The following is a 16,023-nucleotide window of genomic DNA, read 5'->3' as shown; positions in this document are numbered from 1 at the left end:
CTTCAATGTATCTGCTCTCCTACCCGCACAGGGTTTTGGAGAATATTAAATAAAATAAGAGAACGTAACCTGCTTTGAAAAACTTAAAGGCACTCTATTAACTTAGGGCACTGTGTTAACCATTAGGAATTTACATTATTATTATTATTACCTCCTGTTATGTTTAGTTCTTAGAACCTCCCTCAGATCGGCTGATAAGAGTGACATTAGGGCCAAAGAATGGAGCCGCTCAGCTTTGGAAACTAAAAAGCATAGCGGTCCAGGACGTGGCTTAGGCTTGGTGGTACCTGCCCGGCCTGGCTATTACGCTCCTGTTACCCAGACAGTAATCCAGTGACTAGCGAAGTTGCTGGAATGTCTAGGAGCAAGAAAGAGGTGATGGTAAGGGGTGTCAAATCCACAGAGAACACTCCGTCCCTGGAAAAACACATGACTCTGGAAATCTTAGGAGTATAGAAGAAAGATTTCAAACAATTTTCTGACTATGCATCTTTTTTTGGTGTGTGTGTGCTGGAGAAATGTTAAATTTCATTAAGTTTTACAGCCAGACTTAAGATAGACATAAATCCCTTTAATGCTGGTTTTAGTCAAAAATGAGCTGAACATTATCATTAAACCAGTGCATGTGGGAGAATTATTTGAGGAAAATCCAAATAGGCACAGTCGGGAAATTTCCGCCGTGACCATGTTAAATGCAAGTAGGTGCAAAGCAAAATTTTTTCGGCTCTAGTGGACTGGACCCTTTTGCTGCTCAGTTTCCATACAGAGGAGCTTTGTTCTGGGGCAATATGGTTGCAGCCTGAGAGTCTATCTGGGGAAGCTCATTCCTGCTTCATTAATCCGTGAGCACAGTGCAATTTCAGCTAATACCGTTACACAGCTCCTAGCTGGGTTATTTGATTAAATGCCTTTAGGAAAAGTAGCAAGTTGGAATAAAGGGACATATGCAATGTACTTTCTTGTTCTGAGTGCCTATAGCTGTGGAATTACACTGGCAACGTATCCTATGCCATACTCTACCCATAGTCACAAACTCCTATTGCCTGAGATATTATGTGAGTCTGGTATTACCTGACATCTCACAGGGGCCACGTTGTCTCCCTGGTTCAATTTCTCTGCGGTCTGAGCTTGTACACGGCTGTAACTAGGAGACGCATTTCTTGCCGTGGCTCATAGGCATGCTAGTACTTAAGTGCCTTCTTGTGAAATTGAAAAAAGTGCCCCTTTCTGGTGGGTGAATTGCAAAACAGCACTTTCTTCTGGGCAAATAGATTAGAAAATGTGCCCTTCTGGACAGACAAATGAGAAAAAGGTGGCTCCTCCGGGCAGGTGGACCGATTAGTTTTTCAAGCCCCTCCCCAGGGCACAGGCTTGCGAGTCCAGTGCAGCCCCTCATTGCTCCCCTTGGGCGTGGCTGCTTGTGAAGGCATGACCTGCACGGCTGTGCAAGGCAGCCCTGATTAAAGATGCCACTTGCCTCCTAGAGGGGGGGGATAGGGAGGGTGGGCGGGAGACGCAAGAGGGAGGAGATATGGGGATATATGCATACATATAGCTGATTCACTTTGTTATACAGCAGAAACTAACACACCATTGTAAAGCAATTGTACTCCAATAAAGATGTTAAGAAATAAAAAAAAAGATGCCACTTGCCTAATTTTATAGTCAGACCACAGAGTTTGCTCCTTAGTGCTCTAAAAAATTCAATCACACCAACGGACCTTTATATTAAATACATTGGTCTATTACAAGAGCCTGGTATTCTCAGAATGTCGAAGCAACATCAGGTTTAAAAATGAAAGATGGGTGAGCCCTTGTGTAGCAGACACCACGTGTGCCCATATCACCTGGACACATGCTGTTTACTGCAAACACCTGCCAAGGGTGATGTTCTGACCGTGGGCACAGACAGGATAATTGTAGATGGAAAGACAGATGAACTAGAGGGTTGGTGCCCCTAGGACTAGCCTTCAACCCACGATGGGCAGAGGGGCGGTGGGGACGATGGTGGGGCTTCCCCGCTATCCCAGCGGGATGCCCTCACGGCCTCCACAAGTGCCCCAGTGGCCTGAGCCCCCATTTCTGGCCACAGGAACACCCGATAACCTACTTTTGATTGGTGTGAGGCTCAGGACAGGTAAACTTCAGACTCTTAGCAACATAGTGAGGTTAGTTTGTATCAGATTTCTTTTTGGCAGCTGCAGCTCACCTAGAGAGAAAGGGCCATGGGACAGGTATGTCTCAGGGCAAAGGAGCCTCCCAGGAAGGCAGGACTGGGTGAGGTGCTGTAGCGCAAGCCTCAGGCTATCAGCAGGCAGCCTGGGCGCCCAAAGGCCTAGGATGCCAGTCAAGCGTTGATGAACACTTTCTATAAAATATGGTAAATATTTTAAGATTGGTAGGCTTCTGCCACAACTACTTAAGTCTGCTGTTACATTGTGAAAGCACTAGGCAACCCATAAACAAGTGCACATGACTATGTTCCAATAAAACCTTATTTACAAAAACAAGTGGTGGGCCAGATTTGGCCTTTGGGTCATATTTTGTGACTCTTGCCATAGGTGATCAAAGAAAGTAGAGGACACAAAAGCAGAAGAAAGAGGTGAGACATCGTCCGCAGTGTGCTTGCTGGCCCACATCCCTTCCTTCCTTTTATCCTCACAACAACCAACCAGTTACTTTTTTATCGTCTGCATTTTAAAGATGAGGAAAACCTCAGTTTCCAGAAAACAAGAATATTGCCAAGACCAAATAGCCTGGGTTCAAAACCAGATCTGTCTGATTTAATGCCTCTCTTCCTTCCCCTACTTCAAGCTGACACCTGCAGATACATCTGTCTTGTGCTACCCAGCAAGGAAAGTCCACTTGTCCCAGAGGCAGTAAATTCCAGATTTGGGGGTTAAGGGTGGCAGTGCTAGAGTTGAGTTCAGTCTCAAGGGGCTCAGAAGCTCCTCTGAAAGTGTTAAAGCAACAAACATGATTGCCACTGGGTCCACCACCAGCTTCCAAGGTGAGACCAGCCATAGCATCAGACAGGTGTCATTTGTCAACCTGTGCCTTTGATGGCAGCACCTCAGATATAACGGAGTCAGAAGATATCATGAAAATAAGTAAGTCCCTTGTCCTTACTTAGCCTAGTGTGCGGGCAGGCCATCTGATGGGAAAGTGCGCAGCGCAAACAACAGCCAAAAGCGTAATTATTAAACTTCTTTGCTGAGAGTTAATCTAGCCTTGCTTTCTGACTATGCATTCAAGTGTTCAGACACTAAGCTTTAGAAATACTAATTTCTAGAGGGATTTTTTTCCCCTGCGCTCAACTCTTAAAGAGAAAATGAGCCATTATCAGAAGTTTCTTCTAGAAATAACTTCCAGGGATGCCCTGAGGTCAGTTTGGATTCAGCCCAATCTTCCTACTTTCTCCACAATGGTACAATGATAATTCAAGTTCTTAATGGTGACTCTGAATCATCCTGATACTGAATCATCAATGATTAAATTATGTTCACTAAACAGCTAGTATTTTCTAAAAGAAAATAGACTAATGCATTTTAGGACGAAGTTACAGAATTCAAACCAAAACAAACATCTGGCTTAGCCTAGGATACCAGAGCATTAAATCTACAGAGACTCCACTTCCTCCCAAATGTCTACGTTAATGGATATTTTAGAAAATTCCAGTATAATCCAAGACCAGTTTAATTTATTCCTGTACACAAACAGTTTTATGGAAGACGACATTGTAGTTCAGATCAATAAATGACTCGTCGGTTTGGGCTATAAAAGTATAAACAGAACCCTTGCAAAAAATTGCTCATTCTTCTTTCTTGCTGTAAGCCATTTGATTTTTTGCCAGGAAATATACAACCAAAGAAGAACACCTGTTTGCCTTCCTTAATACTCAGCCTCAGCCTAGACTATTACACAAGGAATTAGCATTAGTCATCAAATTAATTGTAAAGACAACAAATTAGAATTCCTAAGTCCTCACCCATCTTAACATTGAGGTGAATTTGACTGCAGACAATACATGGTCTTTCTTCTTGCTGTAAAAGTGGTCTCAGAGTCCCGTGGATTCTCAGGAACAAATTCTGCTGTCTGAACTCTCCAGTTCGCCCCTCTGCCCCCACCCACCTCGCGGCAAGCCATTTTCTCCAGAACCAGAAATCAGAGCCAAAGACCTCGGCCCAGACCTCAGGTGACAGTTGTGAACAAGAAAGGTGAGCCAGGGAGGAAAGCTGGTGAAACAGGTCAATTGCTTAGGCAGCAAACACAAAGGTGCAGAAAATTCTGATTTTATTTTTCTCTAGTGGAATTTAATTTCTCTCCAACAACCTACTGGCACTGATGGTAGAAATTTGACCTTGGCCAACACAGGTTTTGCTCCCACCCTCCTGCCTCCACCCTCAAGTTGCAAAGGAGTAGCACAGCATCAAGAAGAGGGGCCGGGCTCCCGGAGCTCACGTCTCATCATCTGTCCACCGTGGAAACTACTGCTGCATCCCCACCCCACTGGCCTCGGTCATCACTTCACGCAGATCCTGCCTGAACCCTGGATCCTCAGTGTCGTGACCGTTGGACTTCCTAGGGCAGCTGTCGTGTTCTCACTAATCTCAGCCTCCCACACAATATTCTGCTGCTTCCTGTTCTGCAGTGAGCGTCACAGGAACACGGAGTGGGGCGTCCCTGAGTCCCTCAGCTAAGACACCTCACGGAGCTACCTCTGGTCCTCAGCTCCACGCCCCTGTCCTAGGATGAGTACCAGACCTCTCTGAGGTTGGACATCCCAACACACCCCCTTCCCAGTCCAAGAACGCAGCTCAGAAGAGAGAGGTAGCACTCAGGGCTCCCTCTGAGGGCCCTACAAGTGCTACTCAATGAATTTTCTATTCAATTCACCTTAGACTGGGCCATTTTCATTTCTTCTACAGAGAAACAAACCAGGCCTAGCAAATAGTCTTCCAGATCTATCGCTTAAGTTTCAACCTCAGCTTTGAAACCCCAAAGAAAAACTATTAACTTGTGTTCCTCTTAATATTCCAACCCCACCAGCTCTACCTACGCATGCTCTTGTCTCAAAAATTCAGGGAAGATTGGGGTAATTGAACGTACTTAGGGAAGACGAATAAGTTACTTTCAAAATAGTATCCCTCAAAAGAAGTGAGATCCAAATAGCTCAAGAAACATCAAGAAAAAAAAAATATGCCAAATCTGAGAGGGTCTCCCAAAGACTGGGATTATAGCTCAGATAGAGAATTAAACTTTTAAAGGTGAGTGAAGGTAGTTTGGGATCTCAGTGGAGGAGGAGCAGACCTGGGTATTTGCCAGTAATTATGGCCAGTGGAGACAGGAACACATCCTCTCTAAAGACTAGGATTTGAAGGAAGACCTAGATTCTAGAACACAGAATAGCCATGTTCAATGCCCAAGATAAGTGACTGGTCCAAATTTTGAATAGAAAGGTGGGGGAGGGAAAAATGAGGAATTGTTTTTCAATGGGTATCAAGTTTCTGTTATGCAAATGAATAAGTTCTAGACCTCTGCCATGTAACAGTCAACAATACGGTATTACACACTGTAAAATATGTTCAGAGGATAGATCTCGTTAAATGTTCTTACCAAAAAAAAAAAAAAAAGAACACACAGACACAAAAGAACACAAGGAAATTTTGAAGGTGGTGGGTATGTTTAGTACCTTGGTTATGGTGATGGTATCATGAGTGTACACATATCAAGATGTAGACATTAAATGTGTGGAATTTTTTGTATAAGAATTATACCTCAATAAAGCTAAAAACTTTTAAGTTAAAAAATTTTTAAACAAATTTCAAGGTGAATTCTGCCCCAAGCACATTTTAAAAAATAAATTAGTATTACAATTCTGGTCATTCCAGCTACTGATGGCCCTTTGTTATCCAACAAATGGAAACACAAACTCATGGAACTAGTCAATTTGCTCTTAAAACCATTATGCCACTAATACATTAAGTTTACAGACTAAAGTGTTTTGACTCATAAAAGAGCACAATTCTCTAAAATGTCTCAGGGCCCATGGAATTGAGAAATTTCCCAGCTGGAATATGTGTCTAACCCAGTGTTTCCCAGCCCAGTGTATACTGCGGACCAGGAAACCATCCAGGGTCTTGGCTGCACACCTCAGAAACAAAGGAGGGAGGATGGGATGAGGAGAGAGGAGCTTCACGGAGCTCAGCATCCCTGGGCAACTGACAGGCAGAGAGGAAGGAAGGGATTAGCCAACAGATGGTGGGGGACCATCTCCCGTCATGGACCAAAATAAAAGGCTGACCAGCTGAAGACCTAAATGGACAAAATTAAAGCATGAAATCATTTTAAGTGAATAGGTAGCTGATTTCTGTGGGGAAAGACTCTCAATGGGAAAATTGGAGGTATTGGACTGAATAGAATTTAAACTTTTGTATCTTGTAGTGTTAAGAGGACTCCTGTTTGCAATCAACTATTTTGTGTGGGATTGATGTCTGTCCCCCCAACCAGGCTGTAATTTACATGTGGGCAGGGATGTCACCATTGTATTCCCATACTTGGGAAAGTCCCTGGCATATATTAGACTCAATGATATCTGTTGAGTGAATAAATGAGGTTGATATCATGGCCAGTATTCGGGGCTTGGGTTTAACACCTGTAAATGTAAAGGAGACAAGCCTCTGTCAGCCTGAAGCAGGGAGCTGGAGTGAGCTCTGCATAAAGCAAGAAAACTCTAGAGGCTGCCTCACTTGTGACATGAGAACTAGATCCTTCTGGCCATCAGTGCAAGGAAGCTTAACGAGAGTCCTGGCTTCCGGGGGAGCCCCACTGACCCACAAGTGTCACTCAGCTTAAAATGGAGACAGTCCTGGGTAGCCCAGGATGCAAATTTGCTAACCCTTTGAGGGCCCGGAATAGGATGGGATGAGGGAGTCTGGAAAAGAGGATAACGGGAGGATAGAAGCCTCCACGGACACACGTCTGCTCTGTCACCTCCTCAAGGGCTGGTCCAGAGAGGATGTTAACACAGCCCTCCACGGAGGGACCGTCCACATAAGACGGTTGCATCTCTCGGATCCTCTCGTGCCCGTGCCTCTGGCTTTATGACCTAATGACACACCTTGTGTTTTGCAGAACGCCGAAGCAAGCTACGACTTCAGCAGCAACGACCCCTATCCTTACCCTCGATACACAGATGACTGGTTTAACAGGTAAATGGGGCCTCCTGAGGTGTCTGGGACGTCAGGTGTGGGGTTTTATTTCGCTCTGTTGTGTTTTTAAGGCTTACGTATCACCAGCAAAATGCTCTCACTGCCTTGCTAAATTATATGGTGATTTTTTTTCCTTCTTCGTGGCTACATTCTCTAAATTCTTGATTTTTTTTTTAATATGGCAACGCTCTTCTAGAATTATCTCTTGACTCTTTTGTTCTGTTGAACTAGGAATTATTTGCCACCTTATTAAAGATTAAAAAAAAATAGGAATAATAAGAAATCCTTTCTCAACCTACCACAAGTTGATTGTAAACACATGGGTTTTACTTGATCTGTTGAAACTATTGCAGAGAGCTCTTTTGCCCCAGGGGTCTGTGTCTATAGGTTTTTGAAAAGTGTTTTTGCTGTAACCTTATAACAGCTCATGTAGTCCCTTTCGACAAAACAGTAAGCATAATTGGCAGAGGTTTGAGGTATTTTTTTAACTGAGGTATAATAATTAGTTTCAGCTGTACCGCATAATGATTCCATATTTGTATATACTGCAAAAAGATCACCACTGTAAGTCTAGTTAATACCTGACACCACACATAGTCACATAAAAAAACTTTTTTCCTTGTGATGAGTACTTCTAAGACCAACTCTCTTAGCAACTTTCAAATATGCAGTACAGTATTGTTAACTCTAGGTTTGAAATACTGCTTGGCATCCTGTTATGTAACACTACCCAATGGATGGTTCATCCAGAAGTGTGATTTTTCTTCGGCCTGTTTTGCTACAAAACATGTAAATGCAGTCTCTTTCTTCTCCAAGTAAAATTCTTGCCTAAGTTGTTGATCACATGTAAGAAATATCAAGAAATTAAGGCACGTGGCTTGTTCAATCAAAACTGACTCAGTTCTAAACCTAGTGCTTCCCCATTATTGATGTTTTTGAGTGAAGCTGATCAGAACGTATGAACTTCAATTAATGACATAAAAATATATTGTGTGTACAGCACTTTACTCATTTCTTCTACTTCTCGTGACAAACTCAAGGTAGATGAAACAAATGCTGTCATCCTCAGTTTAGTGACAAGGAAACAGGCTCAGAAAAGTTGCCTGACTTCCCTGGACAAACAACCAGTAAATATCAAAGCCGACACTTGAACCCAAGCTCTGTGTTTCTAAACCCAAATTGTACCCTTCTTTTATAAGCATCATCTTTATTATAAAAGACAGAAGGCATGATGACCAGAGAGTGGCCAGGGATGGGTCCCCAGTGGACCAGGTAGCTTAAACTCTGTTCCTACAGTTAGCAAGTTGACCAGAGACTGTGTGGGGCACAGACAGAGCACACGGGGCTTGGTAATTACAGAAAATGCAGAAAAGAATAAAGGGGGAAACACAATTCGAATTTGTAACATTTTTAAAAGATCATTGCTAATATCCAAGAGCACAGTTCACTCTCTATCAACCCCATCTGCAGCTTTAAAATCATCATGCAGGGTTTGGAAGTGTGCGTTTGAGGGGGTGAGGGTGTATAAAAAAGGCCAGAGAACTTTTGACTTGAAGTGTCTCTTACTCACCTAGATCCTTGCATACCCTTAGCTAATAAACCGTTTTCAGACACAGGGATGTGAAGTCATCAAATAGAAGTCACTAAGCCAGGGGCGAGACATAATTATTAACAGCGGCCTGGACCCTTGTGCTGAGAAGGACAACGAGGGTGGCCGTGGCTTCAGCGCCATCGGTCACCAGCTGTCCACACGCTATCAAAAAGGGCAGTAGCAACACGCGTGCCAGCTCCTAGCTTTCTCTCTGCAGCTAGTAGGTACTAAATTCATCTTCAATGGATGGACCCAGGCACAAAAATATAACCAACAGAATGGTTCCCTCCATCCCATTTTCTGAACCCAAACACAACCCCCCACCAGTAAGTCTTCCTGTGTGATGAGCTGTAAGAATATTCTTTAAACGAAAACAAAAGCAAAACGGAGATGTCCTCTACTTTAAATAATTTCATTTGCAAACTTGTTCTTGAAAGTTCAATTTTAAACTGGCTAAGATCCTCTAGGACTAATGAGCACTTAGGGCAATAAAATTCTTCTCTTTTTTTAAATTTATTTAACTTATTTATTTTTGGCTGCATTGGGTCTTCATTGTTGCGCATGGGCTTTCTCTAGTTGCGGCGAGCGGGGAATACTCTTCGTTGCGGTGCGTGGGCTTCTCACTGCGGTAGCTTCTTTTGTTGTGGAGCACGGGCTCTAGGTGCAAGGGCTCAGTAGTTGTGGCACGAGGGCTTCGTTGCTCCGCGGCTTGTGGGATCTTCCCGCACCGGGGCCCGAACCCGTGTTCCCTGCATTGGCAGGCAGATTCTTAACCACTGTGCCACCAGGGAAGCCCAGGGCACTAAAATTCTTCACTGCCAGAGGTGGAATCCCCAAGTATCCAACTGCCTGAGACACAGTTACTGTGAGTCAGGCAAGTATGATCCTTGCCTCTTAAGGAACCAATGACTCAAGACACAGTGGCCACTTTGACCTATAAATGGGGTTTTTCACAATTATCAAGTCATTTTCAAAGATCCTCATCTATCATGACTTGTTATTACAAAGACTGGACGGTACCACGTTTCAAATCACGGCCTCTCGAAACAAAACTACTGTTGTAAGTGATTATGAGAGGAAGGCAGGTCAAAGTTCAGGCCGCAGCCCTGGGAGGATCTGTGGTCCGAAAAGTCGTGTCTGTCCTGGAGGTGGTTCCTGCTTGGCCCAAAGAGAATTTGAAGATAGCACCCTTCCCTTGAGTGTAAGATAAGTTTATTAAAAATTCCCTTTTGGATGAATATTATGCCTAGTATTTCTTTCAGTATAACTAGGGGCTTGTAGAAGAAGGAAAGAGAGTAAAGGGGGGTTTAAAGGAAATATAATTGGCCATGAGTTAATAATTGTTAAAGCTGGATGATGGTTACATGACATTTCACTCTACTTTTGTCTATTCTGATATTTTCTATAACAAAAAGTAAATTTTAAAAGCATAGGGCGTAAAAAGAGATAAACAGAACTGGGCCTTTAGCTTGGTACTCATGAAACTATTCATTTTGGTGGTTAAGCTTCTGAGGCGCTTGCAATGTCCCATGAGGAGGCGACAGCAGCCCGAATCACTGCAGTGCTAAGTGTAGCCAGGGCTGAAATCATACGAGGAAAGGGAATGCCTATTAATTACTATGTTTAAGGCACTGTTTTAGTGCTTTGTACGTATTAATTCTCAATCTAACCCTCTGAAATAGGTGTGAACATTATTATCCCTATTTTGGAAACCGAAGCACAGAAAGATTAAGTAATGTGTGCAAGGTCACGCAGCTAACAAGTGGTGGAGACAGGATTTGACACCAGTGAGGGGCCATTACAAGCACTGCCTCATAATAAAAGTGCTTTGGAGAGAGAGCGTGGAGAAATGCAAAGTTATCTCTGGCTGGGGAAACTGGGACAGGTTTCCTTGAAGATGTGGCATTTGGTCTGGGATTTGAATGAAGGTACTAGGTAGAGTTGAGAGGGGAGGGGAGTGTATTCTGGGGTGAGGGTGCAATTTAGGCAAAGAAGCAGAGGCGGGAGGTACAGACGTGTTCAGGAGGTGTCCTGGATAACTGGTCCTGGAGTTAGAGACTGGTGCAGAAGGCAGCAATCTGAGAAGGCTTCTTGGAGGAGGTGAGCATGAAAGGTTTGGACAGGTTGCTAGGAGAAAAGAGGAGAGATCTTGTGATTGGGTCGGAAACTGGGCGTGGGGCGTAGACAAGGACGATTCTCCCATTGCACTCTAGGAATGCCACTGCCCAGAAGCTCTGAGAGCCTTGAGCACTTGCCCTTGGCTGGAACAGGGTTTACTGCCCAGGCAGCCTGAGCTTCTGGCCTGCCAGTTTCTTCAGGTGTTCTCTTCTGGGCTTGGGCACCAGTCCCAATACCCCATCTTTGCTCAGCAGACTCGGGGCTCTTGGATAAGCTAGTTTCAGCACCGAAACGCCAATGAAGGGCCGCCCGATTCTGCCCAGCAGTGCGTTTGCTGCTGCTTCTCCAGCCACACTGCCTGCCACACGGGCCGGTTAGAACGCAGAGGCAATTCCAGCCCAGAAAAGGCCACGCTCTCCATCACTGGCTTCTCACTGCTGTGGAAAGTAGAAAATAAAACGCTCTACCAGGGGCGCTCTCAAAAGCAAGCAAGGAGAACGTTCCCCTTGGTTGAGAAACTGAGTTTAATAGCCGCGTGTCTCCCCTGGGCTTTCCTCACACTTTAAACCATCATATCTCCTCTCTGTGCTTATAGGTTAACTTGGTTTCCTTCAAGTGTACGCTTCTTTAAGAACATACTTAAAACTCCAAGCCAAGGACTCCTTATGAAGGCAAATTTCATACATATGCAGAACTGCTTTTAGGGGACCTGTATATTAGAACTCCTTGCCCTGTGCTTCATTTGATTTTGTAGGATTATTCCTTTTTCGGCAGAGCAAGTGTATTTATTCTACTGTGAACCATTTGATAATTGTATGCGGTATCTGCGCTCCAGGTATGTATTTGAAACACAGTTGAGAAATTTGGAAAAGGAGTATCATTTCCTCCTAGCTTGCAATCAGAGAAATACAGACGACCAAGCAAAATAATAACAGCCACAGTAGCAACAATAACCCAAACTGCAAAAAGGTAGAAAATAATACATATTTAATCAGCATCAATAATATGCAACACAGCTATAACTGATTTGCTATGAGGTATCAGGATCTAGTATCACATTTTTTTCTGGCGTTCAATAAATATTGATTGGCTGGTTGATGGATGGGTGGCATACTTTCTCAGCCATGCCAAGATGTTGAGTGCCCTTGACATCTGTCCATTTCAGAGCTGCCTGCTTCTCCCAAGGTTTGCGGCTCACACTTTGTCAATAATCTTCCAGCCTTGCTGGGTTTTAGGTCAATGTTTGGTGATGCACTGCAGATCTGTATTCCATTGCTGTGCTGTTGTCCATAAAACTCTCTCTTGCATAGCATTTCTTTGACAGGCATGCACCACTGAAATGTCATCCCCACCATCGGCAATATTGACAGAGCACCACTGGGTGCAGCATGCTCTATCTATTACGCCCTAAAGAGTAAGAGATTCTGGATTAGATGCAATTCCTGGTCACAAAAAGTTTACTGTAAATTCAGGAAGAGAGAAGACATTTATTATTCAAGCAACCAAAATGAAGGGAAGTATGGATAAATGGATACCAAGGATCATCTGTCTCTATGTGAGCACGTTTGATTGATAGCATTAGTTAAACCTTCAAATAAGAAAGATTTTCAGTGATTAACTTTTTTTTAATTAAAAGTCATATTTTATTCTGAAGAACCCAATAAACAGGCCTAAAAAAGAACATGGGGGGAAAATTGCTCTCTCTGGTTGGCTATTAGCACAGTGATGGAAACCAATACTTTACCCTGGGGACACGTAATGGCTTAGAAATCGACAAACATCTTTCCCTTCTGTCTTTACGGACTAATTCTGAAATTGCCTCCTGGATAACAAAATCCAAACTGCCTTCAAAGACCTAATCTAAGTTTTTCTTTCATGTGAGCGTTGAGACTACCTCATAAGCCGATATCAGCTCAAATGTTGGTCTTTGCAATCAACCCCCTCTCTCTAGCCAATCCAGAGCACAGTGAAATCCAACAGAGTTTAATTTTGTGAGCTCTTCTGAGCCACTGGAGAAATACCACAAAGTTGTGAGTTTTTAAAAAAATTTCTAGTCCGCTACCTGGATGACATAAGTTTTCATTATTTAAATTTTCCCCTTCAGCTAAAAGAAATAGACGTAACACAGATTTCTTCAGCACTGAGAATAAGATGGCGGCCATGAAAGCCATGTCCATGGTAGTTTCTCCCAGCAAGTTAAACCATAACTAAGTCCCTTCTCAAAAATCTCAAATGAGATCTACCAAAAACTTACAGGCAAGAAGACAGGGGTTTACTCAGTCAGCACGTGGGGTCTTCACAGAGCTTTGACCACAGGGCTGGCCTCTGCAGTCACGACGAGGTCTCCTCGGACACCGCATACAGATTTCATTCTTGTTCCAAAGGGAATTTTGAGTCCATGAGCTGTGTAGCCTTCATGGAGGCAGGATTCACTTTTGCTCATATAGAGAAAGAAAATATGTGTGTATATTTTCAGTCCTCTGATGTGATTTTTTAAGGGCGGGTGCGAGCTTTGCTTGCCCCAAGAGAATGTGGCAAAGAGTCTACACTGCAGAAATCAGGACTTCTTGGGCTACACAGCCAATAAGTCCCCTTTCCCACATCCCTTCCTGCACCCGCCGTGTGAATAGTGAGGGGGAAGCCAGCCCTCACCACCATCCCCTCTGCAGGCCAAGCTGACACTTCTGCAGCCGACTTCGTATTTAGCTGCCTCATGGGCTATTAGGATGGACTTTCAGTTTGGGGCTGGCCGTTTGCAGTGATGTGTACATTGGACCACTCCTCCTCTTGAATGCTGTTTGGGGTTAAAACACGGCATTCTGGTTGACTTCGAGCTTATGCGGGGTTCAGTTCCCCGTTGCCGTTTAACAAACGGCCCCGAAACCTAGTGGCTTAAAAGAGAACATTTACTAGCTCACAATCCTGCAACTTAGGTGGGCACCTGTCTCTCTCCATGTGCTGCTGACGGGGTAACCTGGCAGGGTCTGGGGGAGGGAGGCCTCCAGGGGCCTCACCTGAGGTGTTGGAACAACGGGGGCTGCCCAGCTGCGCTCCCCGCGTGGCCTCAGCTGTAGCCCAAGCTCCTCTGCACGGACCCTGGCCCAGAGGACAGAGGGCATCCTCTCGCTGCTTCCCATGGGTCCAAGCCAGCCACCAGGCCGGCCCAGTTCAAGGGGAGAGCTGTTTGGATTCCTTTGGTGGAACGGAAAAGGGAGCAAAAGGGAAAAAGTTAATGAAATTCCAGCGTCTATTGCAGAGAACATTCTAGAACATAAGCCCTGAGAAGGTCTTGCTCAGAATTGTAAGGCCAGAAAACTTCAGAAAGATTATCTAATAGATGCCTGGGATTCTTAATCTGGTCGGCCTCAAACTTTCTGTGGACCCCTCGAAATTGAATGCAAACAGTTGCCAGTGTGCGTTTTTTTGGTTCCAGAGGAAGGTGGGGGATGTGTAGCATTCAGTATGTCCTAAAGGAGGCTATAATCCAAAAAGGCAAATAACTTTTATCCCACAACTGACAGGCAGCATTCATTACCTGCCTGTGGACAGAACCAGCCTTGAAAATAAACACCAGCCCACAATTCTAGCGCTTCAAAAAAAAAAAAAAAATCAGCTGTTTTGACCAGCACCAGCCTGTCTTAGATTGTGTCTCCTTTTCACAGAAAGCCTATAACTGTTTTCCGCAGTAAGACACTTCGAATTTTAAAGTAAAGATCACCTCTCAAGGTTGAAAATGTTCTGAGAAGACTCTTCATGGTAGAAACAAGCCAAGGTCAGGAAGGGCAGCTGGGAATTGGAAGGGGTCGAAAGGAGAGACACAGATGGAAAATCCAGGGGCCTGGGCTGGCTCCGGGCTAACTGAACCATTGAAAAGAACCATAGATAGAATTTAAGGGATCTTCTGCAAGTCATTTGACCCTGTATCTGACTTGTCTTTACTGTTCTCTGCAGCCATGGGACCCGATGCGCCGGGGAAGTTTCTGCAGTCGCCAACAACAACATCTGCGGGGTCGGAGTGGCCTTCGGCTCCAAGGTCGCAGGTAGGCTGTCCCTGCCAAACAACCCCAGGAGGCATCACACTCGGGTCTCGGGCCTGGCCACGGCGTGGCAAAGATTCCCAGTGGAGCCGGAGAGCGGGGACTGGTACATTTAGCAAGAGTGAAAAACATTTTTTTAACTTAACCTATATGGCAAGATCAATAAACTTTAAAAATTTTTAAGGTGCACAGATCATGAGCACACAGGTCAATGAAGTTTCACAAACTGACCACATCCATGTAACCATCAAGAAACAAAACACGACCAGCACCCCAAAGCCCTCCTTGTGTCCCCTCCCAGTTACTGCCCATACACACAAGAACAGTCACGACCCTGATTTCTAACAGCAAATGTCAGTTATTCCCAGTTTTTAAACTTTATATAAATGGAATTGTACTGTGTGTACTCTTTGTGTGTCAGTATCCATAACATCTTTTTTTTTTTATTGGAGTAGAGTTGATTTACAATGTTGTGTTAGTTTCTGGTGTACAGCAAAGTAATTCAGTTATACATATATATGTGTGTGTGTGTGTGTAGATATTCCTTTTCATATTCTTTTCCATTACCGTTTATCACAGGATATTGAATATAGCTCTCTGTGCTGTACAGTAGGACCTTGTTGTTTATCTATTCTATATATACTAGTTTGCATCTGCTAATCCCAAGCTCCCAATCCAACACTCCCTCACCCGCCCTCCCCCTTGGCAACGACAAGTCTGTTCTCTATGTCTGTGAGTCTGTTTCCATTTCTTAGATAAGTTCATTTGTGTCATATTTTAGATTCCACATGTAAGTGATATCATATGGTATTTGTCTTTCTCTTTCTGACTTACTTCACTTAGTATAATACTCTCCAGGTCCATCCATGTTACTGCAAATGGCATTTTTTCATTCTTTTCATGGCTGAGTAGTATTCCATTGTATATATGTACCACATCTTCTTTATCCTTTCATCTGTAGATGGACATTTAGGTTGTTTCCATGTCTTGGCTATTGTGAATATTGCCGCTATGAACGCAGGGGTGCATATGTCTTTTCAAATTATAGTTTTGTCTGGATATGTGC

General features: G+C 44.0%; 1 protein-coding gene across 2 annotated transcripts in view; it reads left to right on the top strand.

Annotated features, from left to right (window-relative positions):
* Positions 1-16,023, top strand: part of PCSK2 (proprotein convertase subtilisin/kexin type 2) — a 208,468-nt gene that overhangs the window by 154,200 nt on the left and 38,245 nt on the right. For both annotated transcript variants that reach the window (XM_068523829.1, XM_068523828.1), the window contains 2 exons: positions 7,135-7,211; positions 14,872-14,960. In XM_068523829.1, the coding sequence (XP_068379930.1) occupies positions 7,135-7,211; positions 14,872-14,960 (166 nt within the window). The remainder of the gene's footprint in view (positions 1-7,134; positions 7,212-14,871; positions 14,961-16,023) is intronic.

The sequence above is a fragment of the Eschrichtius robustus genome, chromosome 16 (genome assembly GCF_028021215.1).
Source record: "Eschrichtius robustus isolate mEscRob2 chromosome 16, mEscRob2.pri, whole genome shotgun sequence".
NCBI lineage: Eukaryota > Metazoa > Chordata > Mammalia > Artiodactyla > Eschrichtiidae > Eschrichtius > Eschrichtius robustus.
Note: the sequence above shows the minus strand (reverse complement) of the source record. Positions and strands in the feature narration are given on the sequence as shown.